The sequence below is a fragment of the Neophocaena asiaeorientalis genome, unplaced genomic scaffold, assembly GCF_003031525.2.
Source record: "Neophocaena asiaeorientalis asiaeorientalis breed wild unplaced genomic scaffold, Neophocaena_asiaeorientalis_V1.1 scaffold556, whole genome shotgun sequence".
NCBI lineage: Eukaryota > Metazoa > Chordata > Mammalia > Artiodactyla > Phocoenidae > Neophocaena > Neophocaena asiaeorientalis.
In genome coordinates, this window is record NW_020171832.1 from 517227 (window position 1) to 533722 (window position 16496).

The 16496-nt window shown below is 41.6% G+C and overlaps 1 protein-coding gene across 5 annotated transcripts in view; it reads right to left on the bottom strand.

Annotated features, from left to right (window-relative positions):
* The window catches only part of KCNAB1 (potassium voltage-gated channel subfamily A regulatory beta subunit 1), a 398866-nt gene that overhangs the window by 18087 nt on the left and 364283 nt on the right, over positions 1 to 16496 (bottom strand). For all 5 annotated transcript variants that reach the window (XM_024741206.1, XM_024741198.1, XM_024741216.1 and 2 more), the window contains 3 exons: positions 3272 to 3357; positions 2486 to 2606; positions 1903 to 1997 (listed from right to left, as the gene is read on the bottom strand). In XM_024741206.1, coding sequence (XP_024596974.1) covers positions 1903 to 1997; positions 2486 to 2606; positions 3272 to 3357 — 302 coding nt within the window. The remainder of the gene's footprint in view (positions 1 to 1902; positions 1998 to 2485; positions 2607 to 3271; positions 3358 to 16496) is intronic.

Below are 16496 nucleotides of genomic sequence, written 5' to 3' on the forward strand. Positions count from 1 at the left end.
CAAAAACTTTTTTTTTTTTTTTTTTTTTTGCGGTACACGGGCCTCTCACTGTTGTGGCCTCTCCCGTTGCAGGGCATAGACTCCAGACGCACAGGCCCAGCGGCCATGGCTCACAGGCCCAGCCGCTCCGCAGCATGTGGGATCCTCCCAGACTGGGGCATGAACCCGTGTCCCCTGCATCAGCAGGCGGACTCTCAACCACTGCGCCACCAGGGAAGCCCTCGTTAGTGCATTTTTAAAAGCTTTTCAGCTGTTTGTAAGCTTTTCTCAAATAGTGATGGAGATCAGCCAGTCATATACTTCAAATACAGTGTAGTAGCTACTTCTTCCTCCTTTAAAAACCTGAGTTTGGAGGGAAACAAAAATGCCTTTAGGGAGATGCACTGAGAGCCAGGAGACCTGGGTTCTACTATTAACTTTTTCTATTATGAGTTTATGCTGTTGGATTGTTATCTAATCTCTTTGTGCTCAGTTTCTGCATCTGGAAAAGGTTTACCCTCTTATAAGGATAGTCTGGAACAAACACCTGGTATATATGGAAGCACTTTGAGTTTTTCACAAAGTCTCTGAAAGACTGTAAGACAACATGCTTGGCTACAACTGGCTAAAAGCCATCTGTATCCATTTATCTTTGTGAGGAAAAAAGGAGATGAATAAAAACACTTAGCCTGGTGCTTGGCACATAGTAGGTGCTCAGCAAAATCACAATTTTCAATGCTTCTCTTTCTTCACTCTTTTCTTGCCATCCACCTTTTATCCCTTCTTTCCTAAGATGCTTTTCGTTTTTCTTTGCTGACTTATTCAAAACCTTCCATTTTTCAGAAACAAGACCCTATATAATATTCTAGGATAATTAGTGTAATAATGCAAAACTAGAAGCAGGACCATGTCACCATGTTTTAGGAAATGTTTATGTTGTATTATCTTAGAGAACAAGCAAGCTAATAGGTCAACTGATACAGCAGAGAGAAAAGTGATAGACCTAGAGTCTGGAGAAGGTCCTGATTAGGGAAGCACACGGTGGTTCCAGCCACACTGATTAAAAGGTCGCTGGTTTGGGCTTAACTTGAGTTGTCCTTGTGCTGACTTTGTGCTGATGGAGACAAGAGGCTGTGTCAGACTTCTGCTTCCTCTTTGGGGCCTTTGGCATGTGTGAACTTTGAAAATGCCTGTGTTCTCTCCCTAGACGTTACAGAGTAATTTGTGATTCTAATGATATTACACATTCTCTCAAGTTTTAAAAAACAGACATGTTGTTATTAACAAGGAGAGATTTTGGAGTACCCTCCAGTAAATTAATCATCAAGATCTTCTGAATGGAGGTAACTTTATGTCAATGATCTTAAATATCTTTATGCTTCAGAGAAGAAATTAAGCTGCAAGACTCAGCAGCTGGAGTTGATCTCTGCAAATGCCAGCCCTGAGCCCCCGTGACAGAGGCTTGGCTCTGTATCTGCTTCCCAAACCCTCCCTCCTTACTCCCCATCCTCACATATTAAAAAACGTCAACCGAACTCAAACCTATTCAACTACAACCGGTTTGCCACATGTGGATTAAACCTCTATGGCTTAAATTTTGTTTTGTCAAGAAAAGTAAAATTAGATCCTCTTATATAGAAAAGGGATTTTACGTTTCCTAAGTTTCGAAGGAGGAATGAAATGCCTTCTTGAATATAGAATTAGTGTAGGAATTCGAGTCTATGAATCCAACCAGGTCACTGGGCATCTCCCCCGGTCCCCAGAGGAGAACTTTCTGCACTGATGCCTGACCAGAAGTAGAGACCTCCAGAGGGCTTGGGGAGCTGGCCAGGGGACACCGGCCGCTGCAGAACTGTTCTGTTCAATCTCCTTTTTTCCCTTGCTCCTATCCCCAGACCCTTTCCTAGAGGTGGAGGAAAATACCTTCAGTGAAGCCCTGGAACTTTCAGGCACCCCATTTCCATATTTTCCTGAGATGATGCCACAGGCCAGTGGAGACCATGTCATCGCTCCGACGCCTACAGAAGAAAAAACCTTAAAAAGTTACTTCTGCAAACTGGGATCAAAAGTGTCGGGGTGCTTAGAAAGGACTTGGTTAGTTGTGGGGAAAACTGGCCAGATATGTGAGCTAATATCAGCATAAATCTTTTCATTACAGTTCAGGCATCTGCCAATCGTGCTTCATTTTTATAAACCTACCAAACGTGCACTGTTGGTTACGGGGAACTTCATTATTTCTTCCCTTCATTCTACATGCATTTTTTGAACACCTACTGAGTACAGCTTGTACACCAGTCACAAGTGACAGCTCTGCTTGGCTGTCGTGAGTGATACTCTGGAGGTTACGTACAGGCGCTTTTGATTCTTCCAGTCTCTGGAATGCATAGTGCTGACAACCCCTAGGTTAATTAGGAACATTTAGGAAAGCACTTCAGTAACATTTTTTTCTGGATCACTGATCGTCCTGTTGTTAAAAATAATCAGTAAATTTGATTGTGAAGATTACCTATTTTATGGTAGAGCTCCGGTAGCTGAACCTCCACTTTCTCTCTCTGGAAAAGATGGTACTCAGCTTGTTCACAGACTGGTGGGATCATGTTGAATTGTCTTGCTACAGAGTAGGCTTCCTAGGGGGAGATAAAAGTGCAACTGAATTTGTAGCTGATGAGAAATAAGGCTGTATGCATGAAAAAATTTCATCTTGGTGAAATCAATACAAACCAAGAAGAATGCAGATTGCCAAAGAGTAAGCAAAGTTATGACCATCAATTTCACTAAGAAATACCAATGCAGGGAATCCTTATTATTCTTTGAGAGGTTCTGGAATGAGTAAGGTCCGGGGAAAATTAGTCAAAGTATGAATTATGGACTAATACAAAGAAAACGTAGTTTGACTATTTCTAGGTTCCTAAAGAAATAAAACTTAACTAATATAATAATATAAAAATGATCTGTAATTAGCATGTTATGAACAGTACCATTATTTAATACATTTAAAAAAACCCTGGAATATTGTGTTCATATGTCTTGTTAGCTGAGAAATTTACTCTCTTACTACCAGAGAACATGCTAAAGCACAATTCCTGTTAGACACCTGCACCCTCCCTACTGTATTCTGAGCTGAGGAGATCCACCCCCCATATCCATCTCTATTACTGATGGAATTGATCATAGAATTCTAGTGCCATTGTGATTGTGAAGAAAGTTTGCAAAAGATCTTACAACTTACACATGATATCTAACAAACAATAATAGGTACTCAATGGCCATTTAAAAATAGAAATGAAATTACCATGATCTCCATGGCACTCCAGCGGGAGGTTCCCCAGTACATTGCCATTCCTTGGTTTATCACATGTGTCATGGCTCGAACGATTTCTATGGAAAGCCAAATGGTTAGCACTACATATACTTTTCAAAGTTATATAGTCTTTTTTTTCCTTTTCCTGCCCAAACTTCGATATTTAATGCAATTATTTGTTGGATTAATATAATTACTTTGACACTGGTGATAACATAATAGTCTAACATAAAATATTGATAGTTTGGAGGTGGTTGGTACTTTTGGGTAAACTGACGTTCCATTTTCAGATTGCAGCAACAACATGAAATGATATTAAAAACAGAATGACCACTTTAAGTTCTTCCTTTACTTTTATCGCTTCAGGATTCCTGGCTGGATAAAAGAACACATGATTCACCTCTTTCAGAACATGGGGACCTTAAGGGCTCACTAAAGTGAGAAGTGAGAGAAAGCATTTGTTTTCACTTTGTAGAATGGAGGGTCATTGGGGATAGAAGGCCTGCCTCTGTGTGTGGGATCTGCAGAGCTAAGACTCACTCAGGGTGGCTGTTTAATAGAGATGACTCAACAACAATGTGTTTGGCAGAAAGATAAACATATTAAATGCTGAACAAACAGCCAAAGCCACAGTGGCTCCCAGCCCGCATGGGCTACTCTGTCCTTGACCACTTTGGACCAAAGTTCATTCTAAGACACCCATGTCATGCATTTCACTGGGGCCTGCGTGTGGCCCCGCCCCACTTGCTCATCAGCCTCTTTCAGCTTGACATCATATATCCTAAACAGGAGAATGAACCCCTTCCCAGAGGGGTGGAGCTGAGCTAATCTTCTTGGCACCAGCCGATGTGATGCAGAACCAGGGAGCATGGAGAACCTCAAGTTCAATTGAGTGATAAGTCACAGACACGGTTGGATTTCTTCTATAAAGCAGGTCAGCCAAATACCCAGGATGCCAGGTCATTTGACATTTTCAAGGGGTTGCAGGCCACGGGCTTTTCTTGCCCCACTAATATCTGGTAGGTTACGTGTCCTTCAGAAGAATCAAATCCTTTCTCAAACTCAAGTTGAGTAGATGTGTTCTTCTTTTATTTCTCACCAGCAATCACTGTCTTAATTGATCAGGGACGGGATTTGGAACGAGACAGCGAGGGTTAGGGTCTTAGCTTGCTTGCTTGTTTGGCTTATGTAAACCATTTAAAATTGCCCTTGGTTTCTCTGGAAGATGGGAATGCTTTTACTCACCAGAGTCCCAACAGAGCTAGAACTTGGCTTATAAGGAAAATATTTTTCTTTCTTGGAGAAAGACTTCTAAATATCAGTTTATTACTCAGAACTATCTATGAAGATAGTTCTCCCTTGATAAAGCAAACGAGATACAAAAGGTTATATGAAACCTTTTCTTTCCTTTTATTATACAAATGGAAATGAGTACCTGTGCTAAAATTTCTGAAAGTCTAAAGCCATTATTTAAATCTCTGCCCCAAAGTATTCTCTCTTTGGAGATCTCCATTGTTGTGCTAGTTCCCTTTCCTTTCACATCCTGTTTCACCCAGAGCTGAGATGTTCATCCAGTCAACAGGATTTATGAGGCGTCTGCTACGCTGGGGGTTGGGGATATTGGGGCAAATCAAACACGTTGGTAAACACTGAGGAGGTTAACAGAATAAAATGAGCCCGAGAGCCTCCCCTGTCTCCATTCTGTAATCACGTAAGGTGAGCACAGGACTGGCCAGTGGCTTGGCCATGCGGCAGCTCCCGAGGCCTTGGCAAGAGCAGGTAAGGTGGAGTGGAGGTGGTACTCCTCCTGTACCTTCATTCCCTTATTTCACACACATGTATTAAGAACTTAATATTTGCCAGGCACTGGGCTCATCTGTGAGTAAAACAGATACAAAGCTCCTTGAGTTCTGAATTGAGTAGAGAACATGGAGATGTAAACAAGTAGGTAATTACAAAATGTGACATGTTATGAAGAAAACCAATAGGGGGCTGAGATAGGGAATAAGAGGGAAGACCCGATTTTAGTTGGTTAAGGAAGGTCTCCCTGAGGAGTAATGTTTAGGCACAAAAAATAAATAGGGGCCAGTCAGGTGAAGAACAGTGGAGGAGGATTGTAGGCCACTGGAGCAGCACGTGCAAAGGCCCTGAGGCTGGACAGAGCTTGGTGAGTTCCCGCAATCAGGAAGCCATGGAAGCTGAGTCAGGAAGCAGGACAGGGCTACAGGATGAAGTTGGCAGAGGGCAAACCGTGAGAGGGCAAACCGTGTTATTTGTCTGTTATTCAGGGCTTGATGGGAAGTCACTAACATTTTTAGGTAAGGAAATGACGATGCAGTGAACATTTCAGAACACTATCTGACCGTGCTGTGGGGCTGGAGGGGGGCTGGAGGAAGCAGGAAGATCTTTAGGAAGGTATTGCAGTACTCCAGGCAGGAATTGAGGGGGCTTGGAATCGGGAGGTGGTAGCAAAGACAGAGGCATGAATGGATCAAAATCTGTTTGGGGGGTAGTATCCCCTAGACTTGCAGATGGACTGAACGTGGCAAGTGAGGACGAGGAGGAATGAAGGCGATCTCCCAGATAACTGGCCATTCACCGAGATGCAGGAGACTGAGCGAGGAACAGGTTTGGGAGGAAGAGCCAGGGTCTCCCCTTGGACACACCAAAAATGGAGATGACTGTGAGAGACTGAGGGGAGATGTCGAGTGGAGATAACTGGGTAATGACACGGTGAACAACCTGGGCTGGAAGCGAGCTATTTATTAATTACCAGTCTTTAACTGTATTTAAATCCATGGAAGTGGATGAGACTATAAAAGGGAAGTCTGCCCAGAGAAAAGAGTAGAGGTTCTAAGAGCCAGAGCAGGAGTCGGGGAGAGGTCACTGCAGCCAGAGGGGCAGGAAGGAAGCCAGATGGGGGGACAGTTCAGAATCAAGAATAGGGAGTGCTTGCAGAAGGAGCTGTGCCCGAGGACTGGAACACAGGAGCATTCGAGTCAGAAGGGCACAAAACAGCGTCCACAGGATTTGGCTGTGTGACAGGGAGGTCGCTGCAGACCATGAAAAGAGTGCTGTAAGTGTCTGTGGTGCGTTGGGACCAAGGCCAGGCTGGAGCCAGTGGTAGAATGGGCGTGGGGAAGGGAAGGCGTTAGAGACAACCTGGGTAGACTCAAGTTAGGAAATGAATGGAGCAGAGAAAGAGGGCAGCAGCTGAAGGGGTACTTAGAGTCAAAGGAGAGTTTTATTTTAAAACTGGAAGATGTAAGAGTAAGCCTGTATGCCACTGGGAGTGATCTAGATAGGGGAGTTACTGAGGATGTGGGCTAGAGGGTTGGGGAGTATGGAGGGAGAGAGACTTGACACAGGGAGATGGAGGAGAACAACACTCCTGGGGGTGGGAAGGACACTTCTGGCAAGATGGTGGGACCTCAGGAGGTTTGGAGAACTCATCATAGGAAGACAGGGGAGCCCCTGTTTGATGAATTCAATTCTCAATAAACTATCAACCAAGTGAAAAAGAGGTGGAAAGTGAGGAAAAGGTGAGAAGGAACAGTTCTGAGCGTGGAAGAGCCTATGCAAGATGCCCTTATGCCCCAGGTACTTTAGCTGAGGGGTAATTTCTTTGCTCCGTGATTTGTTTGGCTACTGACTCTGCAGGAAAGGGCTGGTGGAATGCAGAAAGGAGTCTGGGAGGAGAAGGCTGCAGCACGGAATGCAGGGAGGAATGCAGAGAATGTAGAGGCCACAGTTAGAGATTCACATTGCCACAAAGTAAAACTGAATTTAATGCATATTCAATTTTTTTTTTTTTCCTCACATGGGCATGCAGAGCCTTAGTTCCCCAACCAGGGATTGAACCTGTGCCCCCTGCAGTGGAAGCGTGGAGCCCTAACCACTGGACCGCCAGGGAATTCCCACTTCTTTTTTTTTTTTTTTTAATGTCAGAGAAAAATCCCCCAAGTTTTTAGCTATCTAGCATAATAGGAAATAACTGTACTGATAGCTGGGGTGGGTTTTTAACATAATTCTACCAAAAGGACACTAGAGGGCAGCATTGTTAAGAAAAAAAATCAACTGAGTTTGAATGCTTGTTTTACTTGTACATCACGTAAATGCGTTTTTAAAGCATCCTAGTCAGAGCCTCGATACTGAGTGGGGAAAAGGCCCTTAGGAAGATCATTTAGTGCATTGCTTTCACCTGCCCCTGGGAAAGGACATGCAGACAAACAAACTGATTAAATCCGGCAACTCAGGACTGAATGTGGCTCCTGGAGCCCAGACTCGCCAGCTTTTCCAGGAAGCCTTGGCACCAGTGGTTCTCAACCCTGACTGCACATTAAAACACCTGGGGAGCTTTGAAAACTACACTATCCAGGCTCCACGGAAGTTCTATTATATCAGAATCTCTGGGGGTGAGGCTGGGCATCAGTCTCATCCCAGATGATTCCAGTGTGCAGCCAGGGTTCAGGGCCGCTCGCTGTGCTTGTCTACACGGCTGGTCCTAAAGTATGGCCCCTAGACCACCAGCAGCAACCTCTGGAACCCGGTAGAAATGCATATCCTAGGGTCTTACTCCAGATGTACAGAATTACAAATTCTGGACATGGGTAGGCCCCAGCATTCTGTTTTAAGTAGCTCTCCAAGCAATTTTAGTACAGACTAAAGGTTGAGAAACACTGCTTTATATCATCCCCAAGTAAGCCATGTCAGTGAGTATCAACTTCCTCCCATATTTCCTCTTCTGCTTTGTCATCTAATCTTAGCGCTTCATGCTATACTTTAACCTTTATTTGCTTTAGTACATATGCAAACAGTCACTGTGACATGCATGCATGCATGTACACACACACACAAGCACATACACACTTTAGTATGAATTAGAGGAATTTGAAGAAAATGCAGAGGTCCAAGTTCTAGTCTACTTCAATGATCCTGGGCCTTTGTATTATGTTCGTTAGCTCTCAAATCTCAGTGTTTGAGAAACACTTCTAAACTATGGGAAAACTTGGTTAAATCCTTCCTGTGCACTCCTTTCCAGGTTGAAATCATTATTATATAACCCACAGCCCCCAGGCAGCCTGCACTCTCTCTTATTCCCTGGACTCCTGTCAGAAAGCTGGCCTCTATAAAAGCTGCAAGTCAACTTTGTTTCTCTGAGTATCCCAATTTCCCATCTGTAAAGTGAGTCTGTATTGATCCTGTGTAATTCTTTCAAAGCTTGACATGAGATGATATGAGAAGACCAATTTGTGAATCTGAAAGAGTAACACAAACTGAGTAACAAGTAAGCAGGATGTGGCCCTGGTTATTTCTTCTCAAATAAGCTCAGATTCTAACATTTTAGTTACCAAAAAAAAAAAAAAAAAGTTGATATTCTTTTCAGTAACATAGGTCATCTGTTTAAAAATATGTATTTTATGTGAAAGGACTTAATAAAACTATTTATTTTGAGTGAAAGAAATTTGTTGATAAACTTGTTTATTTTTTCAGTTGGCTCTCATGCAAAAAAATGGCTGCTCACATTAAGCCTTTTACATGTGAAATGTTCCCTAGAACTTTGAAAGTTGTACGCAAGTGGTTATACTGCATGAACAATAAATCATAGGGACTAAAGATACAAATATGCAGAAATTAGTGTTTTTATCAGCTCCAATGTACTCAAGTTAATCTGGCCACATGGACACAAAATGATGAAAACAAAAGAAACCTTAGAGATAATTCAGTGTAGTTTCCTCTTACTCTAGATAAGGAAACAGGCTAGGAGTTCATTGTTTTAAGGAATAATTAAAAACTTGAATATTGTTAACAATTATAAATATTTCAGATATGCTTACAAAATGCTGAGAGTAAATACACAAAATAATAATTGTAATATGTAGTGGAACTGTATGTAACTTTGTTCTATATTTTTCAAGTCCCCTGTAAATGTGTTATCATACTTTCATAATTTAAAAAAGAAAGAAGATTCCCTAACACAGCAAAGCACCACTTTAAAACACTAACATGTTATAGGTTAATTCACAAATATTAGGTTTAACTAAACGCAATTTCCACTTTTAAAGGTCAAAAATGGTTGATCTTTTTTACTGGGAGGGGACCATGTGGAGGCTGGGGCACTGGTAGAATGCAGAGACTTGGTTTCAACAGAGGAGTCATAAACACTAATAAAAACACGTCTAGACACGGGTACAATTTTTACTCCAGACCAGTTGTTTGTTTGTTATTTATCTAACTTCAGCTGTTTATTTACTTTAACTTCAGAAGCTTGTGGTGGTGGTGGTTTATAATTGTGCCTCTTTGTGGCTTAGAGGATTCCTCTTGGATATTCATCAGTCATTTACCATCATGGCTGTGGAGAATCCTCTCTCAGTGCTCCACTATCTGGAGATAGAGGACCACCTTTTCTCACTGGAATGGAAACTCATAACCATAAATGGAGTCATGCCATGTTTATCCTTAAAGGTTTGCCGACTGTCTGAAGACTCCATCTGCCTTCCAGACCACACGGGAGACTCTGGGTTTTGTCCCATCATTGTCATGAACTTGGACATGTTCTTCAACCTTGCTGAATCTCAGTTTCTTCAACACAAATGAACAGACTGATATTAATTGAGATATAGGTAATCTTTATAATAACTGTTTAGGTGGGTAATATCTTTATCCTTATTTTATTGATGAGGAACCTGAGACTCAAAAAGGCCACTTGGGCAGCTTCTCAGCAGATAGTCGGTAAGGCCACTTCTAGCTTTGAAGCTAGAAGTGGTCATCCTGGAAGGCTTTGTGCATAGTACACTGTGGAAGAAGGTGGGTTGGGGACGAAAAAATAACAGGGCATTTACTTAATTGACCTCATTGTGTATTTGTGAATGTACGATGCCTTGTGTGTGGGTCTCTCCATCCCTTTGCATTTCATACGCCGATGACTTATAGTTCATGATGTATATGAATGACTTGGGAAATGTGAGCTATCTTTTTGCTTCCTTGAAGAAAGACCTCAAATCTGATGATTCTTTGAAAAAAGAACCAAAAAATGGGTTTGAGTCTGTGTGTGACCTGTTGAAGCTTAGAAACAGAGTGGTCTTCACAAGATAGTTTGCTAGGAATAAGCTTTCTGGGTCAGGGCGATGGCCAAAATGATTCTCTATCAGAACAGACCACATTCAAGAGACTAGGAAGGATTACACATACCAAGCCAAGTCAGTAAAACCTCTCCTATCTGGAGAAATTAAACCTTGTTCCAAATTCTCACCCCAGAATAGAGCTGTGTGTCTCCAAGGACAATACACCAACCTCACCCTGAAGCTTCCCAGAACACCCTCTCTAAGGGCACAGGGTCCTCAGCCTCTCTGCTCTGACACACTGGTTTTCCCTGACCCGACAGTTTGAACTGAGCCTTTGAAATTGCCCAGATGTGATTTCCGAAACTTTTTCTGAAACATAGAAAAGGTTATTGAAGTGGGACATTTTTAGCCTCACTTTTACCTAAAGACCAAAGGTCCTGAACAAAAGCAGTAGCTGGTAAGTACCCCTAAGTTCCGAAGTGAGGTACTAGGCCACCTGTGTAGGACTGGTTAAAAAAGGTTTGGCCGTCTTTAGCTCAATCCCTACCTTAAAAGAATCAGTGGGTGGAGGTGAGGGTTGAGAGACAATTTATTTGGACTTGTTTGAGTTCTGTGACATTTTCCTACCTTCCCCTGTGATGCCACCCTCCCGCTCCATCTTTCACCTTGTCTCAAACTGAATAAAACTCCAGAACCTAAAAATCCCATTTGCAGAACTTGCAAATAAGGAAAGCTCCCTGCAGTAAAGATCTGAATGCTGTGCTTTTTTTTCCAACAGGCAAACACAGGCTGTCCTGGGGATTCTGCTCATTCCTTGTTCAGCTCCCCACTACAGAGGGGGAGGCTACTTGATGCTGTATACTTTTAATATTATTTCTTCCTGCACCAGACATGTGCTCTTTAATCCTGGCAAGACAGCAAATGTTCATTTTGCATTTAGATAAGAATGGCCAAGTGACTTGCTTCAGGCAATGAATAGCTTTCTTATCTTTCAATACTTCACTATCCTCATTATTTCTCTGTAATCCTCTTATCACTACGTCAAGTCTTTCCAGCTTCTCACCTGCTGACACTCCAAGAAATAATGTAGAATATGGATCATAAAATTGCACCTCTTGAGAGTGGGCCTCATGCAGCAGCCGCAGGGGCAAGACTCCTGAAGGACCTGGGGCACCAAACCACCTGCCTGAGGTAAAGAACTGCAACATGGGTGCTGCCATGTTGGTGGAGTCCCGAAGGGAATGCTGGGATTTTGGGGGTCCAGCTACACCCCTCAGTACCCACTCCACTTGTAACATGCTGTCAGAACAGAGTGGTAAAGTAAATAGAGATTCGTCATTTAGGCAGAAGCGGAGGGGCAGCACGTTGAAAGGAGGGCCTCTGGAGTGTGGAATTCTGGAGTTTGGAGAGAGGACCTTCAAGATGGAGGAGCAGTAAGACGTGGAGATCACCTTCCTCCCCACAAATACATCAAAAATACATCTACATGTGGAACAACTCCTATAGAACACCTACTGAATGCTGGCAGAAGACCTCAGACTTCCCAAAAGGCAAGAAACTCCCCACGTACCTGGCCATGTGGCTAATAGGGTCCTGGTGCTCCGGCTGGGTGTCAGGCCTGAGCCTCTGTGGTGGGAGAGCCGAGTTCAGGACATTGGTCCACAGAGACCTCCTGGCCCCTCGTAATATCAATTGTCGAAAGCTCTCCCAGATCTCCATCTCAATGCTAAGACCCAGCTCCACTCAACGACCAGCAAACTCCAGTGCTGGACACACCATGCCAAACAACTAGCAAGACAGGAACACAACCCCACCCATTAGCAGAGAGGCTGCCTAAAATCATAAAAAGGTCACAGATACCCCAAAACACACCACCGGACATGGTCCTGCCCACCAGAAAGACAAGATCCAGCCTCATCCACCAGAAAAAAGGCACCAGTCCCCTCCACCAGGAAGCCTACACAACCCACTGAATCAACTTTACCCACTGGGGGAAGACATCAAAAACAACAGGAACTACAAACCTGCAGCCTGTGAAAAGGAGACCCCAAACACAGTAAGTTAAGCAAAATGAGAATACAGACAAATACACAGCAGATGAGGGAGCAAGATAAAAACTCACCAGACCAAACAAATGAAGAGGAAATAGGCACTCTACCTGAAAAAGAATTCAGAATAATGATAGTAAAGATGATCCAAAATCTTGGAAAGAGAATGAAGAAAATACAAGAAACATTTAACAAGGACCTAGAACTAAAGAGCAAACAAACAATGATGAACAACACAATACATGAAATTAAAAATTCTCTAGAAGGGGTCAGTAGCAGAATACTGAGGCAGAAGGACGGATAAGTAACCTGGAAGATAAAATAGTGGAAATAACTACCGCAGAGCAGAATAAAGAAAAAAGAATGAAAAGAACTGAGGACAGCCCTCTGGGACAACATTAAACGCACCAACATTCAAATTATAGGGGTCCCAGAAGAAGAAGAGAAAAAGAAAGGGACTGAGAAAATATTTGAAGAGATTATAGTTGAAAACTTCCCTAATATGGGAAAGGAAATAGTTAATCAACTATAAATAGTTAATACAAGATAAATCCAAGGAGAAACATGCCAAGACACATATTTATCAAACTATCAAAAATTAAATACAAGGAAAAAATACTAAAAGCAGCAAGGGAAAAGCAACAAATAACATACAAGGGAATCCCCATAAGGTTAACAGCTGATTTTTCAGCAGAAACTCTGCAAGCCAGAAGGGAGTGGCAGGACATATTTAAAATGATGAGAGGGAAACACCTACAATCAAGATTACTCTACCCAGCAGGGATCTCATTGAGATTCAAGGGAGAAATTAAAACCTCTGCGGACAAGCAAAAGCTAAGAGAATTCAGCACCACCAAACCACATTTACAACAAATACTAAAGGAACTTCTCTAGGCAGGAAACACAAGAGGAGGAAATGACCTACAATAACAAACCCAAAACAATTACAAAAATGGTAACAGGAACATACATATTGATAATTACCTTAGATGTAAATGGATTAAATGCTCGAACCAACAGACATAGACTGGCTGAATGGATAAAAAAACCAGACCCGTATATATGCTGTCTACAGGAGACCCACTTCAGACCTAGGGACCCATACAGACTGAAAGTGAGGGGATAGAAAAAGATGTTCCATGCAAATGGAAATCACAAGAAAGCTGGAGTAGCAATTCTCATATCAGATCTACACAATCAATGCAATCCCTATCCACCTACCAATGGAATTTTTCACAGAACTAGAACAAAAAATTTCACAATTTGTATGGAAACACAAAAGACCCTGAATAGCCAAAGCAATCTTGAGAAAGAAAAACAGAGCTGGAGGAATCAGGCTCCCGGACTTCAGACTCTACTACAAACCTACAGTATTTAAGACAGCATGGTACAAAAACAGAAATATAGATCAATGGAACAGGATAGAAAGTGCAGAGGTAAACACATGCACATATGGTCACGTTATGTTTGATAAAGGAGGAAAGAATATACAATGGAGAAAAGGCAGGCTCTTCAATAAGTGGTGCTGGGGAAACTGGACAGCTACATTTAAAAGAATGAAATTAGAACACTTCCTAACACCATACACAAAAATAAACTCAAAATGGATTAAAGACCTAAATGTAAGGCCAGACACTATGAAACTCTTAGAGGAAAACATAGGCAGAACACTCTATGGCATAAATCACAGCAAGATCCTTTTTGACCCACCTCTTAGAGAAATGGAAATAAAAACAAAAATAAACAAATGGGACCTAATGAAATTTAAAAGCTTTTGCACAGCAAAGGAAACCATAAACAAGATGAAAAGACAATCTGCAGAATGGGAGAAAATATTTGCAAACGAAGCAGCTAACAAAGGATTAATTACCAAAATATACAAGCAGCTCATGCAGCTCAATATCAAAAAAACAAACAACCCAATTCAAAAATGGGCAGAAGACCTAAATAGACATTTCTCCAAAGAAGATATACAGATTGCCAACAAACATATGAAAGGATGCTCAACTTCACTAATCATTAGAGAAATGCAAATCAAAAGTACAATGAGGTTATCACCTCACACTGGTCAGAATGGCCATCATGAAAATGTCTACAAACAATAAATGTTGGAGAGGGTGTGGAGAAAAAGGAACCCTCTTGCACTGTTGGTGGGAATGTAAATTGATACAGCCACTATGGAGAACAGTATGGAGATTCCTAAAAAATTAAAAATAGAACTACCATACGACCCAGCAATCCCACTACTGGGCATATACCCAGAGAAAACCATAATTCAAAAAGAGTCATGTACCACAATGTTCATTGCAGCACTATTTACAATAGCCAGGACATGGAAGCAACCTAAGTGTCCATCGACAGATGAATGGATAAAGAAGATGTGGCACATATATACAATGGAATATTACTCAGCCATAAAAAGAAACGAAATTGAGTTATTTGTAGTGAGGTGGATGGACCTAGAGTCTGTTATACAGAGTGAAGTAAGTCAGAAAGAAAAACAAATACCGTACACTAACACATATATATGGAATCTTAAAAAAAAAATGGTTCTGAAGAACCTAGGGGCAGGACAGTAATAAAGACACAGACATAGAGAATGAACTTGAGGACACGTGGAGGAGGAAGGGTAAGCTGGGACAAAGTGAGAGAGTGGCATGGACATATATACACAGTACCAAATGTAAAATAGATAGCTAGTGGGAAGCAGCCGCATAGCACAGGGAGATCAGCTCAGTGTTTTGTAACCACCTAGAGGGGTGGGATACGGAGGGTGGGAGGGAGACGCAGAGGGAGGGGATATAGGGATATATGTATATGTATAGCTGATTCACTTTGTTATAAAGCAGAAACTAACACACCATTGTAAAGCAATTACACTCCAATAAAGATGTTAAAAAAAAATTTTGCACCTCTTCTCTGAACATAATCTAAACATGGTGCCCACTATTTCCTGCTAAAACCTGATGATTCCAACCTATCAGTTTGTAATTCTTCTGTTGGTTAATACTAAATGGTAATTAAAGAGGTGATTTCTGTCCTGATGAAAGGGAGGCAGCATTTATGAGGAGCAGAGAGTACAGTGCTCTTCCTGCATAGGTCAAATTCTATAGGATTTGTGAACAGGGGAATGCATTCCAATTCATTTAAAAACATTCAAAATGAGAATAAGTAAACCCGTTGCCTTAAATTTTGTCTGGAGCAAGGCAACAAACAAATTTAAAGAAAGAAATCTAAATGAACTATAAAACTCCAGGCTTGAGCATATTTCCTAGATACCTCACTTATATATTCATTTGTGAAGCTAAAAGTTATATCATCAATGGTTTGTTTCCTTTGACATCTGGGATTTCCTTTGACAATCTTATTAGTCAACCTTTAAAAAAGGCTTAGTAGTTTGAATATGAGCATTCCCCATATTCAAATGCGGGATATCCCACATTTAATTTATATCCCTCTGACATAAATTAAAAACATTAAAATTTGGAAAAAGATTCTTTTTTCTAAAATTTTTAACGTTTTGCTCTTGTCAATTAAGTCCCACAAATTTTATCATAGAATATGGCTGTCTTAGTCCATTTGGGCTGCAGTAACAAATATACCATAGACATGTAACAAAAATACCATAGATGGCTTAAACAGCAAACATTCATTTCTCAGTCTGGAGCCTGGGAAGTCCAAGATCAAGACTCTGGCAGATTTGTTATCTGGTGAGAGCTCTCTTCCTGGTTCATAGACAGGCCACCTTCTCGCTTTGTTGTCACATGGTGTAAGAGGTGAGGGAGCTGTCTGGGTTCTCTTTTATAAGGGCACTAATCCCTTTCATGAGGGCTCCACCCTCATGAGCTAGTCACTTACCAAGGCCCCACCTCTTAATAGCATCATTTTGGGGGTTAAGTTTCAACATATGGATTTTGCGGGGACACAAACATTCAGGCTACAGCAATGTCCTAGGAAATTCTCAAAGCAGTTGTTACTAGCTGCTTATCCTTTCCATAGATGACATTCCCGTGAACATCTGATTTTTTTCCAGTGAATGTACCAGGATGAATGATCTACAAAATGTATGCAGAAATAAACAAGGAAATTAATCTGCCTTGTAGA